At 33.0% G+C, this 22,458-nt stretch overlaps 1 protein-coding gene and 1 long non-coding RNA gene across 3 annotated transcripts; one reads left to right on the forward strand and one right to left on the reverse strand.

Annotated features, from left to right (window-relative positions):
- Positions 1–445: 445 nt before the first annotated feature.
- Positions 446–21,175, reverse strand: LOC114725937 (cysteine-rich receptor-like protein kinase 2). 2 transcript variants are annotated; one of them, XM_028912497.1, is made up of 9 exons: positions 21,165–21,175; positions 5,658–6,051; positions 3,240–3,634; positions 2,998–3,123; positions 2,739–2,866; positions 2,158–2,371; positions 1,825–2,056; positions 1,332–1,482; positions 446–1,064 (listed from the first exon to the last, which is right to left on the reverse strand). In XM_028912497.1, the coding sequence occupies exons 2-9, from the start codon at positions 6,044–6,046 to the stop codon at positions 750–752; spliced, it is 1,950 nt and encodes a 649-aa protein (XP_028768330.1). In that variant the 5' UTR covers positions 6,047–6,051; positions 21,165–21,175; the 3' UTR covers positions 446–749. The 2 variants fall into 2 exon arrangements, with proteins under 2 accessions (XP_028768330.1, XP_028768329.1); XM_028912496.1 differs by lacking the exon at positions 21,165–21,175 and having other exon boundaries at positions 5,658–6,077.
- Positions 871–19,850, forward strand: LOC114725943 (uncharacterized). The gene is made up of 3 exons (XR_003738456.1): positions 871–955; positions 11,312–11,324; positions 19,839–19,850. It is a non-coding gene; the product is annotated as an uncharacterized LOC114725943 (long non-coding RNA).
- Positions 21,176–22,458: the final 1,283 nt, after the last annotated feature.

Below are 22,458 nucleotides of genomic sequence, written 5' to 3' on the forward strand. Positions count from 1 at the left end.
CTGATACATGAGATATCAGGATCTTATAAGATCCACCACTAGGGTGTAGAGAATTATTACTCTCTGATGTGACCTAATTTGTTTTCCTCTGCATGGTTTTTGTGACCTTATAAGATACACGAGGGTTTTTGAATATTTCTGTGTTTTTGACAATTTCTGAAGGTCCAAAGGCGAGAGGAGGCGCAAGAGGGCATTAAACTGGAGTACCAGAATAAGCATTAAACTGGAAGGCATTACCTTGTTTTCCTCTGCATGGCTTATTACCTTGATGTGTTTCTCTTGTGATTTGATGATATATACGTTTTCTTTTTATAAATGTTTCTGAAATGGCTGTAAAATTTTTTTTGCAATTTTATGAACACAGAATATTCTGTTTTTCCTCATCCGTTCTTCAATTATTTCCCTCTGTTTTTGGAGGACAAGGTAATAAGTAAGATCAACTTAATTCCGGACACTGAACTGAGGGCATTAAGCTGGGGTACCAAAATAACCATAGAGCTTCTCTATAAGCCTTGGGAACTTCATTACAGATCATAATATAGATAGTTTATACTAAATAACGGGTGCCAATATGATGGCCACCTTTCACTCAGACTTTCCTACTTGTAGATTTGATGTTTCACTGACTTCAAAAATCTAGCACTCGCAATGAATGAAAGAAAACACTTGCTCCATTTTCTTCATTACTATTTTCTCTGGGTTCAAAAACTTGAAAATGAACCTTAACAACACGTTCTTGAGTATTGTAATCACCTTCCTGATAGAATGGACTGGGACACGGTAGCATTTGATGAAGCTGAACTATTAGACGTGGATGTGTCTCTTCTAGGCCTCCAATTAGGATCAACATAGACAGGCATAGTGGGTTTCTTGTGCTCCATTAAGCCTTTGCTTTTGAGCATAACAACAATTTCAGACATTGTTGGCCTTGCAGCAGGAGATGCTTGAGTGCAGAGTAATCCAATTTCTATTATTTTCTTTATTTCTTCTGCATCATACTCACTTGGGTCTAAGGTTTTGTCCACAAACTCTATGTGCATTCCTCTCTCATATAGCTTCCAAGCCTGCAAGGTGGGATCAAAGTCATTTAGCACAGAAAACTAATGAAGTAAAATCTAAAGTAAGGTTTATTTGATGATTGCTGTTAAGTACTTCACCAGGGAACTAATATGTGAAATAATTTTTTGAGACAAATGCCATTGTTGTTATGTTGAGCTTCAAAAGTGTTCATTTGTCATGTTATATATTGAAAATTTTTTGAACACTCTGTAGAAGTTTCTTCAATAAACTGCAGCACTCTGTTATATTATTAGCTCTGGGAATTTTCTTACCTTTTGAAGGAGTAATTCACTTTCATTATTAACCTTCAATTCACCACTCTTCTGCCCGCTTATGAGTTCTAAGACTACAACTCCATAGCTGTAAGTATCAACTTTCTCTGATAATTGTCCATGCATTGCATATTCAGGTGCTGTATATCCCCTAACCAAAAAACAACATGGTATTTATGGCATAATGGATCAAAACAGATATATGGCACACCACAGAAAATGAAAACATACATGAACAGACAAAATAAAATTCCAAATGCTCATGTGCATCTTTAACTCTTTCATCATATTTGAAAATTGAAATGCGTCATACATGGATACAAAATATCTTTCTTGAAACGTTTGACCTTTATAGAAACAACAGAACGTCAATGAAATGGATATAAAGGCGTAATAACAATGTTCCGTTTTACCAACATATGACTACTTTTACAACCTCTCGTTTTCCCATGTGATATAATATCAGAAGTGGATAAGCATATGCGTTACTTACATTGTTCCTGCAAATCTTGTATTAAGATGAGATTGGTCTCTTGGCAAAAGCCTTGCTAGTCCAAAATCAGCAATTTTAGGTTGAAAATCATCATCTAAGAGGATGTTACTAGTTTTTATATCTCTGTGTATTATACAAATGTGGAACTCCTCATGTAGATAGGCCAAACCCCTTGCAATGCCCAAAATTATACCAGAACGTAGCTTCCAACTGAGAGAACCTTTATTTTTACCTGTTTCCAATACTTTAGAGTAAGAAAAACAGAATAGAAGAAGTAATGATGATTCTCAAAGCTGCTGATGAAATTAATTAAAGTATTTGATTTTGTTATACCAAATAAGTATTGGCCAACATTGTTGTTTTTCATGTACTCATAAACAAGGAGCCTTTCTTGTCCTTTGCTACAACATCCCAGAAGTCGAACAAGATTCCGATGATGAACATTGCTTATCAGCTTCACTTCACTTTCAAAATTTTTCTCCATCTCTTTGGACTGACCTAAGGCCAATTTCTTGACAGCAACAACTTTTCCATTTTTCAAAGTGCCCTGTTCAAGAGAATCAAGACATTATGCTTGATTACAGAATATGCTTATAGACATTCTAACTTTTCCTCCCTTTCTTTCTGGGACTGTGACCTTAAACAGCACATTTATCATGAATCGACGTACATAACATTTTGTTTTGGGTGTGGGATCAACCTTTTGCTCCATTCATAAAAACTATTCATATAAGAATATATTTACAGAAGTTAGAACTATAGTATGGTGAAAGTCTCATCATGTTGTGAGACAAACATTAACTGATAAGCCTACCTAGACAGAATTTATACTAAATGTCTGAGTGCAACACCCCTGCGGCTCTTCAGAACTGATATCAATTTTAATATTGAAAGTGAACGTTTAGAAAGTTTACCTTGTACACATCACCAAAACCTCCTTCTCCTAATTTATTTTCTTTGCTGAAGTTTTTTGTGGCTGCCTTTAGATCTTTATACCTGTAGTTAACGGGGCCTTTCAACTCAGTTGCTCCCAAAATGTCACCTGTAAGGAACAACCAGCTTCAAATCTCCGTTTAACATATCCTTCTAATTATTAAAACCATAACATTAATCTCCTTTGGGGACAAAAAAGGTGAGAATCAAACCATCACATCTCCTAGCTAGTTATCTTACCCCTAGGATTCCTCTTGGATAACTGTGATCGTCTGTGCAAAGCAAATAATGCAAGAAGAATCAAAATAATAGATGCACCTCCAACGAGTCCACCAATAATAGCCTTCTTCTTGGTTGAACCTCCTCCTACAAATCACAGTTGAAAAAAACATAACCCCATTTCCACGTTTTTTTTTTCCCTAACCCAAGTGTATGCAAAATATGCAATCTATTTGAAGTTTTAATGAAGTTTTAACTCTTACCTTGTTTCAGGAAGTGCTTGATATTAGTGGTTTGATTATCAGCAAAGAAAGCAGTGGTGGAGTATCTCATGAAACAACCAGCATCATAAGTCTTAGCATTTGAGTTGGGAAGACAAATCTGGAAATTTTTTAAGCCAGTCTTCAAGCAATCTTGGCAGCCACTTTGAGTGAGAGTCTCAAGACATTGAGCAATGGCATAAATTGAAGTTTTACTATTAGGAACTTGTGTTTTAGTGGCTGCATAGAAACCAGGTATTCTTGGTGTTGCTATTTCCAGATTTGTGAGAACTTGTGCTACTGTTGAAGCAAGTGAAGTGGAGTTTGTTGCTTTATTCCCACACACAATGTTGTTGCCAGCATCTGTGTTTTGGTCAAAGAAGCCACTGCTCTCGTACCTTAATAAAACACAATAAAAAGGAGTATTCAATTAATCAATCTCATTTTTGGCGCTGGCCTCTTAAGGTAAATTTCCTATTTATATTATTTCATTTCATATTATTTAGAGAATGTAAAAAGTTAATGTTAATCAATTTGCAGATTCTTTTACTTGATTATTGTTAACTATTATGATTTTATAATAACTAAATATCTTTAAAAAGGTACACATTTCAAGCTGCCGTCTAAGCAGAAACAAGAGTTAGGATGACCCCACTTCTCTCTCTCTCTCTCTCTCTATATATATATGTATCCTTATTTAATCTCCTAAGCCAATAGATAAGCTTTAAAGTCTTATAAATATCAATCAATAATTATCATTATCAATATAACGTGACATGGATAGCATATCATCTCATTATTAACAAGCTGTGAACAATACAAATTATTATTCAGAATTTTTGAAATGCGCAAGACTACATATCTACTTGTAAAATCAATGGAAAATGTCAAATTAGCTAATGAATAGGCTTTTATTGTCAATATTTGCATCTCAAAAGTGGACCAAATTCGCCACTTCTCTTGGGATAGCTTTTTGTGTGGAGATGCAAAAAGACAAATTAATTTGAAAACTTGTGTTGGTCCCACCATGGAAGAGTTGTTTTTGTTTTTTTTTCTTTGATATTTGATCATTTTCTAATTTATTAATTAAATTTGAAATGTGTGTTGGTCCTACCATGCCACTAAAAGAAATTTCTGAATAAATATAGCTCTTCAAGATGCTGAAATTTTTTGCTAATTAATTTGAAGTGGATTTTAGTGAATAATTTAAAAATATTGTTTCTAATATGATTCAATGTTATCCTATACCCACAATATTTAATCTATCTTATATTCAAATTAAAAATAATTTAAAATTTTTAAGAAGAACATTTATTCAATTTAATTATAAAATTATAAAATAATTAATCAGTGTTTTGAATATATATCTTATAAATAATTCAAATTGTTATACATTTTATATTGATATAGTTATACATGATATGCCGTCTTTTAGTGAAAGTTATGCAAGAAAATGGGGCTCAAGGATGCAGTTAATTCTCTTCCTTCCAAGAAATTCCTTTGTTTAATATATATATCATTAAGCCTAACAATATCAAATTTAATTTAATGAACAATTATAAGATGTATCTTAGCATATATCTATATACCCAAACTAAAACATGGTCAAAATATGCCAAATACTACTTCTTTTTGTCTAAAAGTATACCATCTGGCACAAAGTAGTACAAACCGCTAAAATATCTTCCCACTGACCCACTGATGAGAGACAAAACTAGAGTCTTTTTGTTAGGCTTTATTACACATATGAAACAACCAGCCTTTGCCTCCTAATACATTTAATAAAATTTTCAAATTTACCGTCAGTAAAATTTTTTAACCAAACCACTATATGATGAGTAATTTTAATAGGACATTTTGAGGAAGAAAATTAAATATACATATATTTATTTTTTAAACTATTTTTCTTAGCATATATAAAACATTATTTATTCATTCTAAATGAATTTGGAGAGAGTTAAAAAGTCATGCGTTCATTCTACCCAAAAAAAAAAAAAGTCATGTGTTCAAATTTGAAGTATGGAGCCACAATAAATATTTTTTGAAAGGTTTGACTACTAAAAAAGGTTTTACTACCCTTTTAGTCTTCTTTAATTCTATCTGAAATAACAAATATAAAATCTTAACTTATCTTACCTCCTAAATTTATAAATTTTTCATCAAATTGTATTTCTGTTGACTACATATATTAAAAAGCTCTCAATTGAGAGATACTAGTTCAAATATACATGATTAAAAGTAGTTTAAAGAAACTAATACACATTTACTACAACTAACTGATCTAACTATTTTTTTTAATATTCAACAAATTAGTTAGTTATCTAGTATTTATATCAACCTCGTTAAGTATCCGAAATCCAATATGAATTCTAAAAGCAGGCTGGTTTTACCGTTAGGAAAAAAAAATCCAAAATAAGGTACCTGAGGAAGCATCCTTCATAGATGATACGGGCACCGGTGGCGCTGTAGGAGCAGTTGTGAATTTGCCGGGCCGCGAATCTGAAGCAAGCGAGGCAATCGGAGATGGAGAGATAGTTTCTGCACTGAAAAAGACTGTAAGCTGGGTTGTTCCCCTTCACCGCCTGCGACGTCGCGAAGTGTTTGCTTTGGTTTTTGACCTGTGCTTTCAGCTCTCTGAATGTCGTCTTCAGGTTTTCATGGAAGATGCGCGTGTCCGTCACGTTGTATTGGCTGCATCCTATCTTCACGTAATTGGTCTGCGGGTCTGAAACGACGCCGTCCAGAGTCCCCCATGACCAGATTATGAAGCTCAATAAGAAGAAGAAGAAGAAAGGTTTTTGTTGAAGCATGGCGTCTCTTTTAGTTGCAGAAGAGAGAAGAGAGAGAGTGATGGAGAGTGATGATGGAGAGCATCTTTCCCAAGAGTATAAATAAGCGTGGGGATTGAAATTAATACACTGAAAATTGTGGGCGCAAAATATAAATACCTGCCAAATATTTTTAGAACAAAAAAATTAAATCCCATTGATTTTATCTCTCAAGAAATTTAAAATATGTCTTTAATAAATTAAAAATAAAATTATACGTTTATATAATACGTTTCATGAGGTGACTTGGGTAAATAGGACGAGTTGTTCAAAAAAAAAAAAAAGACAATTACTTGTGTTTGTTTTATTTAAAAAGTTTACCATAATTAAGTTTGTATCAATCATTTCATTTTATTCCATTTTCTTCCATATAATCACACCCTAATTAAGAGATATAACATCTAATGCTAATATATTTGTAGCCTTTTATTCATTATGCATTAGACGCTCGACGGGTACTCTTATCCTTCCAGCAAAAAAAAATATATATATATATATATATTTATTTCAGTACCTTATAGCGCAGGCTAAAGTCTCCCAATAATACAGACGTCAACTTCTCTGACTCAGTCTTCCACTATGATTCCAAGTTGAAATTGAGTCCAAAATGAATTTATTTAATTCGCTCATTATCAACATATATTTGCCTATATTCGATTATTTGAAATCGAATTAATCATTTATATTTATATTAAAGAAATAAATTATGAACTATAGATAAAATTACGGTTTCAAATAGCTCATTGGTGGAATTTGTTTGTTGAATATTGAGGGGAAAATTAGTTGTGAGTTTTTCAATTTTATTTGGAAAAAAAAAAGATAATTATAGCTGTTTCGATTTATCATTTCTTATTATATTACCTCATTTATTTTAGGATTAATGTACAAATTATTCTGAAAGTTTTTACTTAAAAGTACTAAGTACTGGAAGTTTTTTTAGTACAAGTTTGTTTTGAGAGTTTAAAATCATAGTAATGTTACTCTCTATTTTTAAGATGTTGACCATTGATATCATTATTTTAATGATCAATGTTAGTTTTGTTTAATAGTGTGGGGTAATATTATTATAATTTTAAACTTTTTGAACAAATTTGCATCAAAAAAACTTTTGAACATCTAGTAGAGGAAAAACTTTAAGAGCAAATTTACACATTGACCCTTTATTCTATTCAACACCAAATACTCCTCCGGTCCTTAATATAGGACCCAATTCTTGAGTTGGTTTTGGTCCTAAATATAAGACCCATTTATCATATTTATCAATTTTCTCTAAATTACCCCTATAATACTCCCTCAACCATAATCAATAGAAGAGGGAGATATTAAAAAAGATGATTATGGTATTTTAGGAAAAATGTGTCACTTTTCTTATAATTAACTAACTTACTTAACTTCCTTAATCTAATCAAATTAGTTAAATGGATCTTATATTAAGGACCGGAGGAGTATCTTTTTGCACTTCCCTCACCCACCCTCTCTCTCTCTCTCTATATATATATATATAAAGATATAATCCAAACAATCATTGTGGTCAATAAAAATATGCCTGAGTATACATCAAATAAGGAGATAACATACAATATCAATAATTTAATATGACCATTCCATCCCACAATAACTTTTCACATTTTTCCTTTAAGATTTTTTCCACAACGAGTTAAAAGTGATAGACAAAGAATATTCACTTTTGCATAAATTCTATAAAAGGCAGCTGAAAAATGATAGCGTAAGGAAGCTACGCTTCACTCTATAACTTTAAAAGAAAATCCTGCGCATTTCCATGGGCATATAATTTTTAGCCCCAAAAAAAAAACTGTACAAGCATTTAATTAACAAAATCCAATTAGTTATTTAGCATTAAAAAAAGTCAATAAATGTAAAGCTACTAAAAATAATACCCACTTATTTAACTTTCATATAAATTTAAAAACTTAAAAATTTGGGGAAAAAACAAATCGATATCTTTTAAAATAGAAAAGGAAATCAAATGAAAAATAAAATAACAACATGCACTTACTTCAGTTTTGTATATAATATATTGACACGTTGATTTTAGAACGCAAAAAAGTACTTTCGAGGAGCACATTTGAAAAGATTTTCTTGAATTAAAATTGTAATATCTAATACTAATATATTTGCATTTTGCAGCCTTTTATTTAATATACATTATTAATCCAAAAGTCAACGTCAACTTTCACATTTCTAAGTCCTCAGTCTTCCGCTATGATTGCATCTTCATAATCTCTCTTCCTCAGTTTTATACATATATATATAGAGTAATAATCTTCATCATATCTTCGAAGACTTCTGAAACGTTGGTAATTTAGTTTAATGTGTAAATTAAATTAAGAAAATATATCAACTCTAATAAAAGCATCCAATTATAAAATGATTGTAAGAATGAGTCAATTAGCTTATAGTTTCCAGTAGTTCTCCACCACCTATTTGACAACCGAAAGCGACTACCCCAATGTCCATCACATGATGATTAAACTTCCCAATTATTAATATTTATATCAGAAAATATTCTATATAAATATAAAATTAAAAAAACAATGGTATATAAATTATGAAAAATGTGGCGTATTTTCTTAAATTCTGTGCAATATCAAATTCTCACAAGTTGGTAGAAAGGTAAGGAAAATGGCTGTGTTTTTTTGTGTATACATGTTTATTAAAATATTTTTTCTTATAAAAAATATAGTAAATATTATATAATAGTCCTTTTTTTGCCTATATAATATCATTATCACTTGACCTTTAATTACGGGCAGAAGTTAATGCTGATATGTTTTTTCTGTGAGTCATAGTTGGAAATTTCTAAGTCTCTCCCCCAACTTAGACTTCATACAATAGTAACAGGTTTGTGAACAGAAAACGAAGGCTCCTGGTCAAAAAGAGAAAGAAAACGAAGGTTCCGTTTTGTTTCTCATTTACTTGAAAAAACCATTTGGCCCAGGTGATCATGACGAAAAATTATAAGATGCCGTCGAAACACTATTTCATTCATATCAGTAGTATTTAATAAAAATAATATAAATTAATTATATTCATATTTTATTCTTTTTAATGTGCATAAACCTCATAAGGGGGAAGAAAGGAGAGAATTTTAGCCAGCATGATTCATATTAATTGCAAGGGATTCTCATCAAGGAATTATTACAATCATCTAATACATATGATTGAAGAAGATAGTTTATGAATACCAATATATTTTTTTGTAAAAATAACCAACTTAACTAACTTTTTTAATATCTCCAAACTATTTATTTAACTTTATATTAAGGAGTAAGGGTAGTAGTTAAAAGGTAGTTATATAATGACATACGCAAACAATTTGTATTAGCGTTTTCTAAACAATGTTCTTGATAAAAGTTAATACTACATTAATTATAATGAACCAATTACTCCTCTAATTTTATTTATAGTATAAAAAGAGAGTATTTTCTTTGGTCCTTAATTAATTCAAGCCATTTCATTAAATTTATTATGTGAATATAACTTTTACACATAATATATTTATTTAGAAAAATATATATTTAAATAAGATAAAATTAAAAGTTATTAAATTTAAAGATAGAATTAATGTTATTTTTTTCAATACATAGATAAATTAGTAATAGTAATTTTTAATATAATTACATACAAACAAACAGCACAGCTTTGATCCCATGATCTCTCCTCCTAGAGAATGGGTATTTAATTATTTAGTAAAAATTTTTTTAAAAAATATCTCTTAAATTTTAAAATCTTAAATTAAAAATTACTACAAAAATATGTTATAGCAAATAATACTGATTTAAAAATTTTTAAATTTTAAAGGTATTTTTTTGGCATTTTTTCAATTATTTATCTATTTTGTGTCTATAAAACTCCTAATGGCCAGTATGGTCAGTTGGTCAGTTGGTTTTCTTGACTTCAATTTTAGAGTGAATTTAGATTGGGGGCGTCTATTTTGTGCGTAGGGTCATTGTGGGAAATTTCCAAGTCTTCCTTGCGGTCTTCCAACTTCGAAGGCCGCCCTCTGATGGATTCATGAAGCCAGCAAGGCAATGGGCCCACACACAAGTCATAACCGAGTGGTGTGGGTTACAATTTCCATAATTTTCAACCTTTCATTATCATCCTTCACGCACTGCTCTGCTGGCCGATCTGATATTTAATATGAGTCGACGACTTTTCAAATATTATCATTATTAAAAAAGTTTTCACTTTACATTCACAAATCATTTATATATATATATATGTAAATTCAATTTTTTGTTTTCAACAAAAATTAAATGAAATTAAAAATAAAAATAAGTATTAAATAAATTACATGTGAAATACTACCTTCAATCTTAATTATAAGACCTCGTTTATAACTAGGACTGAAAATAGTACATTTAGGACGAGAATGGTATATATACTCCTTCTGGCACTTATTATAACAGTTATTCTAAAAGAAATTTTTGTCTTTTTATAAGACCATTTGATAGTTTTAATGGGCATTAATATGCTCTATATGCCCATTATTATCTGGTGTAGTAAGAGAATAGAAATTAATATGATGCTGAAATTTATTATAGTTAACAATGACAGTAATATTAGAAATCACTTAAATTTTATAATAAATTTAAGGGTTAAAGTATATCCAACATCCCAAAATATCTTATGTGATGCATCCAACACCTCAAAAGATTTTGTGGTGTATTCAGCACCTAAAATATTTTTCATGTGTGTTTTAGTCTGGCAACATTGTTTTGATATAATTTAATTATATTAAAATACTACCAGAATTAATAGAATGTAAAAACCATATAGTGTTTTCTATATATTAAGGAAAAGGTAAGAGTGTGTGTGTGTGTGTGTAAGAATAATCTCATATTCTTTTGCTATCTTTTTGCGTATCTCCCTTCCACTTAAGCACTTTACAAAGTTGAAAATAAATATCCAAGTCTATTTCATCGTTAAATGATACTCCCTCCTGTCTATAATATAAGGTGTTGGCTAGAAAAAAACTGTGATACTCCCTCCGATTCAAAATATAAGTTAAATTTTGTTAGAGGACGTAAGATAATATTTCTTTTTGTCTAAACATTTAATGAGTTTTTTTAATTTTACCCTCATATATTCTCTTTCATCTTTGATTCATTTATTGCATTTTTTTTTCTTATTCTCTTCATTAATAAGGGCATATTTGGAAGAAAAAATATATGCCTTACATATTTATTGTTTTAAACTGATTTTAACTCTTTTTTTATAAAGATAAATAAATAAAGTTTAACTTGTATTTTGAACTGGATGGAGTACAAAATATAAGATGTTATCTGGATAACTAATGTGATTTTTTTAGTTTGACCCCTATTAAATATAGGAGAGAGATGAGAAAGATAAGAAATAATAAAAGTATAACATTAAAAATAACTTTATCATTTTTAAGAAATTTTATCATTTTAGGACACATTTAATGACTAAACTTTGATTTTTTTTTTTGGTATGTGAGAAAAGTTAATTAAGCTCTTATATTATGAACCACAAGAAATATATATGCATTAAAGCCCCAACATTATCTTGGCCTTTTTCAAACATGATGTCTTCCTTTGGTTAAACTCCACATAAATCTTTGGAACCAATTTCATCAAACATAAGATATTTCAACATACTCCTCCGATCCTTAATATAAGACCTATTTAACTAATTTGATTAGATTAAGGAAATTAGGTAAGTTAGTTAGTTATAAAAAATATGACTAGTTTTTCCTAAAATACAATAATCATCTTTCTTAATATTTTCTCCCCCTCTTCTACTTGATTATGGTTGAAGGAGATCTATAGGGATAATTTAAAAAAAATTGATAAACATAAGAAATAGGTCTTATATTTAGGACCAAAATCAACTCAACAATTAGGTCATATATTAAGAACAAGAGCAGTATATAATATCCTTATTAGATTCATATGTCTATAAATGCGAGTGTGTTAATTTATTAGATTTAATCTTTTCATGAAAGATATTTGTTCAGATTTATATGAACTATCTTGTTGTTTATAGTCAAACCACAGATAATCGGTAGTCAAACTCCACGCTATACTTCTATTACGTAAAGAAGATGCTGTTGGATATTTTTCTAGAGAAATTATTATATTCTGGTTATATCAATTTCTATATCGTCCAAGCTTAAAAAGATACTAGTTCAGTGCTAAATATAAAACCTATTTTGTAGTATAATTTACACTACAAAATGGGTTTTATATTTGAGACCGGAGCACTACCTACGGCCGGCAAAAAAAAACTACTTTCGGTACTTATTATAAAAACTAATTAAATATTCAATTTAGTTCTAAATATAAGATTTTAATCTATTTCGTCGATAATATTTATCTATTTTGCCCCCAAATAGTTAGTATGGTAATGGCATATTATTAGGAATTTTCATTAAGAGGTAGCTAGTTACAATACACATGGTTAATAAGAATATTTTAAGAAAAAATATTTATTGATTATAAATAACTAACTTAACTAATTTTTTTAATATTTAAAAATTAGTTATCTTGCTTTTATATTCCTTCAGTCCTAAATATAAGACCTATTTTGTAGTGCAATTTACACTATAAAATGGGTCTTATATTTAGAACAGGAAAATTACATTATAAAATAGGTCTTATATTTAGGACCGGAGTAGTAATAATATTAAGATAGTATATCGTCTTGTTTCAAAAACAATATTGATCCAACAGCTACGGTCAGCTTCTTTTAACGTATGGACAAGCTCCTATGCACAACACCAAAACTTGTCATAATATTTATCCGGTGTAGGACATTGAATTTGTCGATTACATTTCTTCTAACAAAAAGAAAAAAAACTCAGTTTTCCATAGCCTCACCATCACCATGACGTTTCAAGAGATATAATTTTGAAAATATAATGTTGCGGTCTATTTCAAACACCATGATACTCCTTTTATTTCGTTATTATCCTCATACTCCATTGAAGCAAGGGCCCATTGACCTCTTTCTTTCTTCATCTTCTTCCTCTCAATCAAACATGCTTCAACATTCTTATCTCCTTACCTTGTTCATTTTCACATTCTGGTCACGCTGTGCTCTTCACGGCGTCGTTTCAGACCCACATGCTCATCTTCTTACCATTGGCTGCACGCCATTCGACCGCTTCGTCGTTTCCGACTTGTTTCTCATTTACTTGAAAAAACCATTTGGCCCAGGTGATCATGACGAAAAATTATAAGATGCCCTCGAAATATTATTTCATTCATGTCAGTAGTATTTAATAAAAACAATATAAATTAATTATATTCATATTTTATTCTTTTAATGTGCATAGAGCTCAGAAGAAGAGGAAAAGAAAGGAGAGAATTTTACTCAGCATGATTCATATTGATTGCAAAGGGTTCCTACCAAGAAATTATTTCAATCATTCAATACATATGATTGAAGAAGATAGTTTATAAACACCAATATATTTTTGTAAAAATTAACCAACTTAACTAATTTTTTTAATATCTTCAAACTAATTATTTAACTTTTATATTAAGAAATAAAGGAAGTAGATAAAAGGTAGTTATATTATGAAATACGTAAACAATTTGTATTAAAGTTTTCTAAACAATCTTCTTGATAAAAGTTAATACTACATTAATTATAATGAATCAATTACTCCTCTAATTTTATTTCTAGTATAAGGAGAGAGTATTTTCTTTGGTCCTTAATTAATTCAAGCCATTTCATTAAACTTATTATGTGAATATAACTTTTACACATAATATATTTACTTAGAAAAGTGTGTGTATATATTAAACAAGGGTAAAATTAAAAAGTTATTAAATTTGAAGATAGAATTAATGTTATTTTTTTTCAATACATAGATAAATTAGTATTAGTAATTTTTAATATACTTACACACAAGCATACGGCACAGCTTTGATCCCATGATCTCCCTCCTAGAGAATGGGTATTTAATTATTTAGCAAAAATTTTTGGAAAAATATATTTGCCAGTCCTTATAGTTTGAGTAGATTTTGAATTAGGTTCCTATAATTTATTTCTTTTTATTGAATCCTTATAGTTAATTTTGTTAAATTGATCGATCCTTCCATTACCAAAGATTGCAAACGTCGTTAATGTGAAGGGATAGAGTGTGATCTGGCACTCTCTCTCACACCCAAGTTTACTGCTCTCTCTACCATCTGCCTTTCTCATCTCACCAAGCTAACAACACCCAAAAGGAATGAAGAAGGACTCCCTCAAGTTGCTGGTTATTTGTTTAAAATTTATTAGTTTAGAAGTCTGAGGATATTGAAAAACTTTTAAATAAAGACAGACAAAGTCCCTCGTTAACATTCCCTATACTTCGCTTGTTGTGCCAACTTCCAAGAACTTGCACAGTTCAAATTTTGCCTTGGTGTCTCCCATCAAGTCACATTATCGAACCTGGCGCTCCTTAATTGAACCAAAACTTCCAAGCACTTACCATCTTTTCTCTCTCTCTCTCTCTCTCTCTCTCTCTGCGTCTATGAGGTCGTAATTGCAAGAAACTCCATTGAAGAGGTCAGCCATGATTGTTGCCGAGGTAGTGCCAAAGCCAAATCTTTAGGGTGTCTCTCTCATGGCAAAGGACCACACTTTCTCTCCAGCTATGAGGTATTCCTTTCATTTCTTCTCTTTGTTCATACATGCTCTGTTTTTCCCTGTTTCAAGCATCGCGAAATAGAAACAAGAGAATGAACTAAAAATCTCTGCATAAATCTTGTATTTTTCTACAGATTAGAAGGAAAAGTGGCCACAGTGATCGGAGGAACGAGAGGAATAGGGGAAGCAATGGTAAGGCTGTTCGTGAAGGAAGGAGCGAAAGTTCTAATTGCCAATGTTGAAGACGCACATGGATCTCTACTTGTAGAGGCATTATCTCTGTCAGCCACTTCTTCCACTGTCCAATGAAGACATGGAAAAGTTACTGAAATCCACAATCTCTTGGTACGACCAGCTCGATATAATCTTTGGCAATGTCGAAGTGTTAGGGAATCAATCAAAGAACAAAAGATTGTCAAATTCGATACCGATGAGTTCAACAGAGTCATGTGAGTGAACATGAAGGGTGTAGCTCTCGGAATCAAACATGCGGTAGAGTGATGATACCCAGGCGATACGGGCGCATAATATCGATGTCGAGCATCGCGAGACTCTTGGGAGGACTAGGTCCTCATGCTTATAAAGCTTCAGAGCACGCCATGGTTGGGCTCACGAAGAACACAACTTTTGATTTGCGGAAATATGGGATTCAGTTTAGCTTGTGAGTTGGGAAAATCTGGGCGCCATGGAACTTGCCGTGGTTAGCTTGGAGAGATGAGAGAGACAGATGATAAAGGGAGCCACATACATACTTGGGTGAGAGAGTACCACATCACCCTATGCCACTTTACATTTACGGCAATTGCAACTTTTACTAACAGAAGAAGGACCGATGAATTTAACAAAATTAACTACAAGGATCCAATAAAAAGAAATAAAACTATAGGGACCCAATTCAAAATCTACTCAAACTATAAGGACTGGCAAATATATTTTTCCAAAATTTTTTAAAAAATCTCTTAAATTTTAAAATTGGAAATTACTAAAAATGTATTGTAGTAAATAAGAATGATTTAAAATTTTTCAAAGTTTAAAGGTTTTTTTTGGCATTTTTTTCATTTTTTTATCTGTTTTGTGTCTGCAACACTCCTAACGCCAGTACGGTCAATTGGTCAGTTGGTCATTACCTTGACTTTACTTTTGGAGCATTGGAGTGAATTTGAATTGGCGTCCATTTTGGGCGTAGGGTCATTGTGGGAAATCTCCAGTCTTCTCTTGGATCTTCCAAGGCCGCCCTCTGACAGAGTCCTGACGGATCCATGAAGCCAACAAGGCAATGGGCCCACACACAATTCATAACCGAGTGGTGTGGGTCACAATTTCCATAATTTTCAATGTTTCATTATCATCCGTCGCGCACCGGCGCGGAACCTCTCCACTTAGGCATTCTCTCTGTTTCCCTCCACTAACGCAAAACTATGTCGTTTCCCACCTCTCCACCAATCAGCTTCTTGTATTCCCCTCCACTTGGTCCAGCGACATCGTTTTGCAGTGGCCTGACCTTAAAAAAAAAAAAAAAAAAGACGCTTACTCAAACAAGAGAAAAAATCAGTGATCTCTTCCAATCTTCCCACTCATACTGACTGAGAAACAGCAATGGAGGAATAGAGAGAACGACACCGTCCACTTAGGCATTCTCTCTGTTTCCCTCCACTAACGCAAAACTATGTCGTTTCCCCACCTCTCCACCAATCAGCTTCTTGTATTCCCCTCCACTTGGTCCAGCGACATCGTTTTGCAGTGGCCTGACCTTAAAAAAAAAAAAAAAAAAGACGCTTACTCAAACAAGAGAAAAATCAGTGATCTCTTCCAGTCTTCCCACTCATACTGACTGAGAAACAGCAATGGAGGAATAGAGAGACGGCACCGTCCACTTAGGCATTCTCTCTGTTTCCCTCCACTAACGCAAAACTATGTCGTTTCCCACCTCTCCACCAATCAGCTTCTTGTATTCCCCTCCACTTGGTCCAGCGACATCGTTTTGCAGTGGCCTGACCTTAAAAAAAAAAAAAAAAAAGACGCTTACTCAAACAAGAGAAAAATCAGTGATCTCTTCCAGTCTTCCCACTCATACTGACTGAGAAACAGCAATGGAGGAATAGAGAGAACGGCACCGTCCACTTAGGCATTCTCTCTGTTTCCCTCCACTAACGCAAAACTATGTCGTTTCCCACCTCTCCACCAATCAGCTTCTTGTATTCCCCTCCACTTGGTCCAGCGACATCGTTTTGCAGTGGCCTGACCTTAAAAAAAAAAAAAAAAAAAGACGCTTACTCAAACAAGAGAAAAAATCAGTGATCTCTTCCAGTCTTCCCACTCATACTGACTGAGAAACAGCAATGGAGGAATAGAGAGAACGGCACCGTCCACTTAGGCATTCTCTCTGTTTCCCTCCACTAACGCAAAACTATGTCGTTTTCCCACCTCTCCACCAATCAGCTTCTTGTATTCCCCTCCACTTGGTCCAGCGACATCGTTTTGCAGTGGCCTGACCTTAAAAAAAAAAAAAAAAAGACGCTTACTCAACAAGAGAAAAATCAGTGATCTCTTCCAGTCTTCCCACTCATACTGACTGAGAAACAGCAATGGAGGAATAGAGAGAACGACACCGTCCACTTAGGCATTCTCTCTGTTTCCCTCCACTAACGCAAAACTATGTCGTTTCCCACCTCTCCACCAATCAGCTTCTTGTATTCCCCTCCACTTGGTCCAGCGACATCGTTTTGCAGTGGCCTGACCTTAAAAAAAAAAAAAAAAAGACGCTTACTCAAACAAGAGAAAAAATCAGTGATCTCTTCCAGTCTTCCCACTCATACTGACTGAGAAACAGCAATGGAGGAATAGAGAGAACGGCACCGTCCACTTAGGCATTCTCTCTGTTTCCCTCCACTAACGCAAAACTATGTCGTTTCCCACCTCTCCACCAATCAGCTTCTTGTATTCCCCTCCACTTGGTCCAGCGACATCGTTTTGCAGTGGCCTGACCTTTAAAAAAAAAAAAAAAAGACGCTTACTCAAACAAGAGAAAAATCAGTGATCTCTTCCAGTCTTCCCACTCATACTGACTGAGAAACAGCAATGGAGGAATAGAGAGAACGACACCGTCCACTTAGGCATTCTCTCTGTTTCCCTCCACTAACGCAAAACTATGTCGTTTCCCACCTCTCCACCAATCAGCTTCTTGTATTCCCCTCCACTTGGTCCAGCGACATCGTTTTGCAGTGGCCTGACCTTAAAAAAAAAAAAAAAGACGCTTACTCAAACAAGAGAAAAAATCAGTGATCTCTTCCAGTCTTCCCACTCATACTGACTGAGAAACAGCAATGGAGGAATAGAGAGAACGGCACCGTCCACTTAGGCATTCTCTCTGTTTCCCTCCACTAACGCAAAACTATGTCGTTTCCCACCTCTCCACCAATCAGCTTCTTGTATTCCCCTCCACTTGGTCCAGCGACATCGTTTTGCAGTGGCCTGACCTTAAAAAAAAAAAAAAAAAAGACGCTTACTCAAACAAGAGAAAAAATCAGTGATCTCTTCCAGTCTTCCCACTCATACTGACTGAGAAACAGCAATGGAGGAATAGAGAGAACGACACCGTCCACTTAGGCATTCTCTCTGTTTCCCTCCACTAACGCAAAACTATGTCGTTTCCCACCTCTCCACCAATCAGCTTCTTGTATTCCCCTCCACTTGGTCCAGCGACATCGTTTTGCAGTGGCCTGACCTTAAAAAAAAAAAAAAAAAGACGCTTACTCAAACAGAGAAAAAATCAGTGATCTCTTCCAGTCTTCCCACTCATACTGACTGAGAAACAGCAATGGAGGAATAGAGAGAACGGCACCGTCCACTTAGGCATTCTCTCTGTTTCCCTCCACTAACGCAAAACTATGTCGTTTCCCACCTCTCCACCAATCAGCTTCTTGTATTCCCCTCCACTTGGTCCAGCGACATCGTTTTGCAGTGGCCTGACCTTAAAAAAAAAAAAAAAGACGCTTACTCAAACAAGAGAAAAAATCAGTGATCTCTTCCAGTCTTCCCACCCATACTAACTGAGAAACAGCAATGGAGGAATAGAGAGAACGGCACCGTCCACTACGGCAATTATAACAAGCCTCATGAGTTATTTATTTATTTATACAATATCAGACTACAAATTGAGTAGTCTTTAACAAAAAAGAGGCAATCATCGGAGGCTATATATGGACGGCGCCGTTCTCTCTATTCCTCCATTGCTGTTTCTCAGTCAGTATGAGTGAAGGAAGACTGGAAGAGATCTCTGATTTTTATTCTTGTTTGAGTAAGCGTCATTTTTTTTTTTAAAGGTCAGGCCACTACAAAACGATGTCGCTGGACCAAGTGGAGGGGAATACAAGAAGCTGATTGGTGGAGAGGTGGGAAACGACATAGTTTTGCGTTAGTGGAGGGAAATGGACAGAGTGCCTAAGTGGAGGGGTTTCACGCCGGTCACGCGCTCCCCTGCAGTCGTGCACAACGGTCTGACACTAAGGAGATGCTTGGTAACCCTTTAAAATATTTTAAAAAGTATTTTTTTATAAAATTTTTCGTAAAACGAGATAAACTTTTTCATATTAAGAGGTGTTTGGGTTAAATCAAAATTATATTTTCAAAAATATTTTTACGATATATGAAGTAAATATGCAGAGGAGTTTGCGTCAATTTGTAGAAAAATGCTTTTGAAAAGTGATTTTGAAGTAACCCAAACACCCTCTAATATGAAAGAGTTTACCTCCATTATAACATATTTTTGGACACCCAAAAAAATCAAATTGACAACTTTTCAATATTATCATTATTAAAAAAGTTTTCTCTTCTCATTCACAAATCATTTATATATATTCATTCTTTTTTTTATTTCCAACAAAAATTAAATAGAATAAAATTAAAAAATAAGCATTACATATATTACAAATAAAATACAACCTTTAGTCCTAATAATGATACCTCGTTTAGTTAGGACCGGAGGTAGTACGTTTAAGACTTGGGTGGTATATCTACTCATTCTGGTGCTTATTATAACAGTTATTCTAAAAGAACATTTTTGTCTTTTTATAAGATCATTTGAAAGCTTTAATGGGCATTAAATAATATTTTTCTATATATGCCCATATTTAACTAGTGTAGTAAGAGAATAGAAATTAATACGACACTGAAATTTGTTATAGTTAATAATGATAATAATATTAGAAGTAACTTAAATTTTATAATAAATTTAAGAGTTAAGGTGCCTCCAACACTTCAAAATATTTTCTCAAGTGTATTTAATATTACAAAATACTTTAGGGTGCATAGTGTATTTAGCGTCTAAATTATTTTATAGGTGAAGAAAGATGAGAGATAACAAAAGTGTAACATTATAAGCAATTTTATCATTTTTAAAAAACTTTATCATTTTAGGACACATGACTAAACTTTCTTCTTCTTCTTTTTTTTTTTTTGTATGCGAGAGAAGTTAAGTAACTTCTTAAATGATCAACCATGAGAAATATGTGTTAAAACCCCAACATTGTCTTGGCCTTTTTCAAACATGATGTCTTCCTTTGGCTAACCTCCACATGAATCTTTGGAACCAATCTCATCAAACATAAGATGCTTCAACATAATCTCCTTATTAGATTCATGTCTATAAATGCCAGTGTTTAATTTATTAGATTTAATCTTTTCATGAAAGATATTTGTTTACATTTATATGAAATATTTTGTTGTTTACAGTCAAACCACAGATAATCAGTAGTCAACCTCCACGCTATACTTCTATTACGTAAAGAAGATGGTGTTGGATGTTTTGAAAATTAAATATTTTTTTCTAAAGGAATTATTACATTCTGACTATATCAATTTCTATACCGTCCAAGCTTAAAAAGACACTACCTAAGGCCAGCAAAGGGGAAAAAAAAAAACTACTTCCACTACTTAATATAAAAATAATCAATATGGTAATTGTATATTATTAGGAATTTTCATCAAGTGGTAGCTAGTTTCAATATACATAATTAATAAGAGTATTTTAAAAAAATATTCATTTATTATAAATAACTAACCTAACTAATTTTCTTTTAGTATTCACAAATTAATTATCTAACTTCTAATAGTAAGTGTTAGAGATGGTATATCGTCTTGTTTCAAAAACAATGTTGATCCAACAGCCACGGTCAGCTCCTTTTAACCTGGGGACAAGTTCCTATATACACAACACCGGAACTTGTCATTACATAAGACATTTAATTTGCTGATTACATTTCTTCCTCAAAATCTTACAGTGATTTTCTCACCCCAAAAAAAAAAAACTCAGTTTTCCATAACCTCACCGTCACGCTTCAAGAGATACTCCTCCGGTCCTTAATATAAGAGTCATTTAACTAATTTGATTAGATTAAGGAAGTTAGATAAGTTAGTTAATTATAAGAAATATGACACATTTTTCCTAAAACACCACAATCATCTTTCTTAATACCTCATCTCCCTCTTTTACTTGATTATGGTTGAGAGAGTATCTATAGGGGTAATTTAGAGAAAATTGATACATATGATAAATAAGTCTTATATTTAGGACCAAAACCAACTCAAGAATTGGGTCCTATATTAAGGACCGGAGGAGTATAATTTTAAAAATACAATGTTGCGGTCTATTTCAAACACCATGATGCTCCTTTTATTTCGTTATTATCCTCGTACTCCATTGAAGCAAGGGCCCATTGATCTCTCTTTCTTTCTTCATCTTCTTCCTCTCAATCAAACATGCTTCAACATTCTTATCTCCTTACCTTGTTCATTTTCACATTCTGGTCATTCTGTGCTATTGACGCCGTCGTTTCAGACCCACAGACTCATCTTGTTACCATCGGCTGCACCCCATTCGACCGCTTCCTCGTTTCCGACTTGTCTGTCTTCAAGGACAACCTAAACGCAACGTTTCGAGACATCAGAGAACAGGTTAGAGACCAAAACAAGCATTTCGTTACGGTTTAGGAAAGTGGTGGAGGGAGCCCTGTGTCCACACTTTTTCAGTGCAGAAACTACCTTTCCATCGCCTACTGTGTAGCGTCCTTTGATGTAGCCGCCGTCAAAGTCCGGAGCTGCCCGGCCGGCGCCCCTGGTGGCCATGCCGTTTACTACGGCTGCTTCCTCAGGTACATAAAACTACTCCACAAGGTTCAACTAGTTCTTTTCTTAGTAGGGCACCTAAAAAATAAGATATTTATTGTGACGTTATTAGTTTACCCAAGGTGTAGTTTTGGAGATAATATCTCAAAATAAAACTTAACACACACAAATTCAGACTTCATTTATGTCTAAGTATCCAATATCTTTTGATGAGTCACCTTAATTGACAGAAAATATCTCTTTTATGTTCTCAGGGTGTCTGGTTTCTCCCGAAAGTGTTTTTTTAAAACCATTTTCACGCAAATTGAGATAAAATCATTCTTACATAGTATAGTGTAAGATTATCATGACTTTATTTTTATCCAATCACTCCCTTAATTTAAATAAGATGTTGCGGGTGGGACTTTATAATGGGCGCGTGAGCTCCTTGACAAAAAGAAAAACAGTATCTTTCTTATTACAAAAAACTTATTTGAAGAAAAAGATAATTTCAAAAAGGGAAAGCAATCCATTTCCTCATGCTTTACATCAATTTTCCGGTAGAGGTTCATTCCTATGCTTTCTTGTGCTAGTCTCTATAATGATGATGTGGCATGATGGAGTTCATCAAAAGGGAAAAAAATGATAAACAGGTCTTGCATATG

The sequence above is a fragment of the Neltuma alba genome, unplaced genomic scaffold (genome assembly GCF_004799145.2).
Source record: "Neltuma alba isolate B1F8T4 unplaced genomic scaffold, ASM479914v2 tig00012312_pilon, whole genome shotgun sequence".
NCBI classification, from domain to species: domain Eukaryota; kingdom Viridiplantae; phylum Streptophyta; class Magnoliopsida; order Fabales; family Fabaceae; genus Neltuma; species Neltuma alba.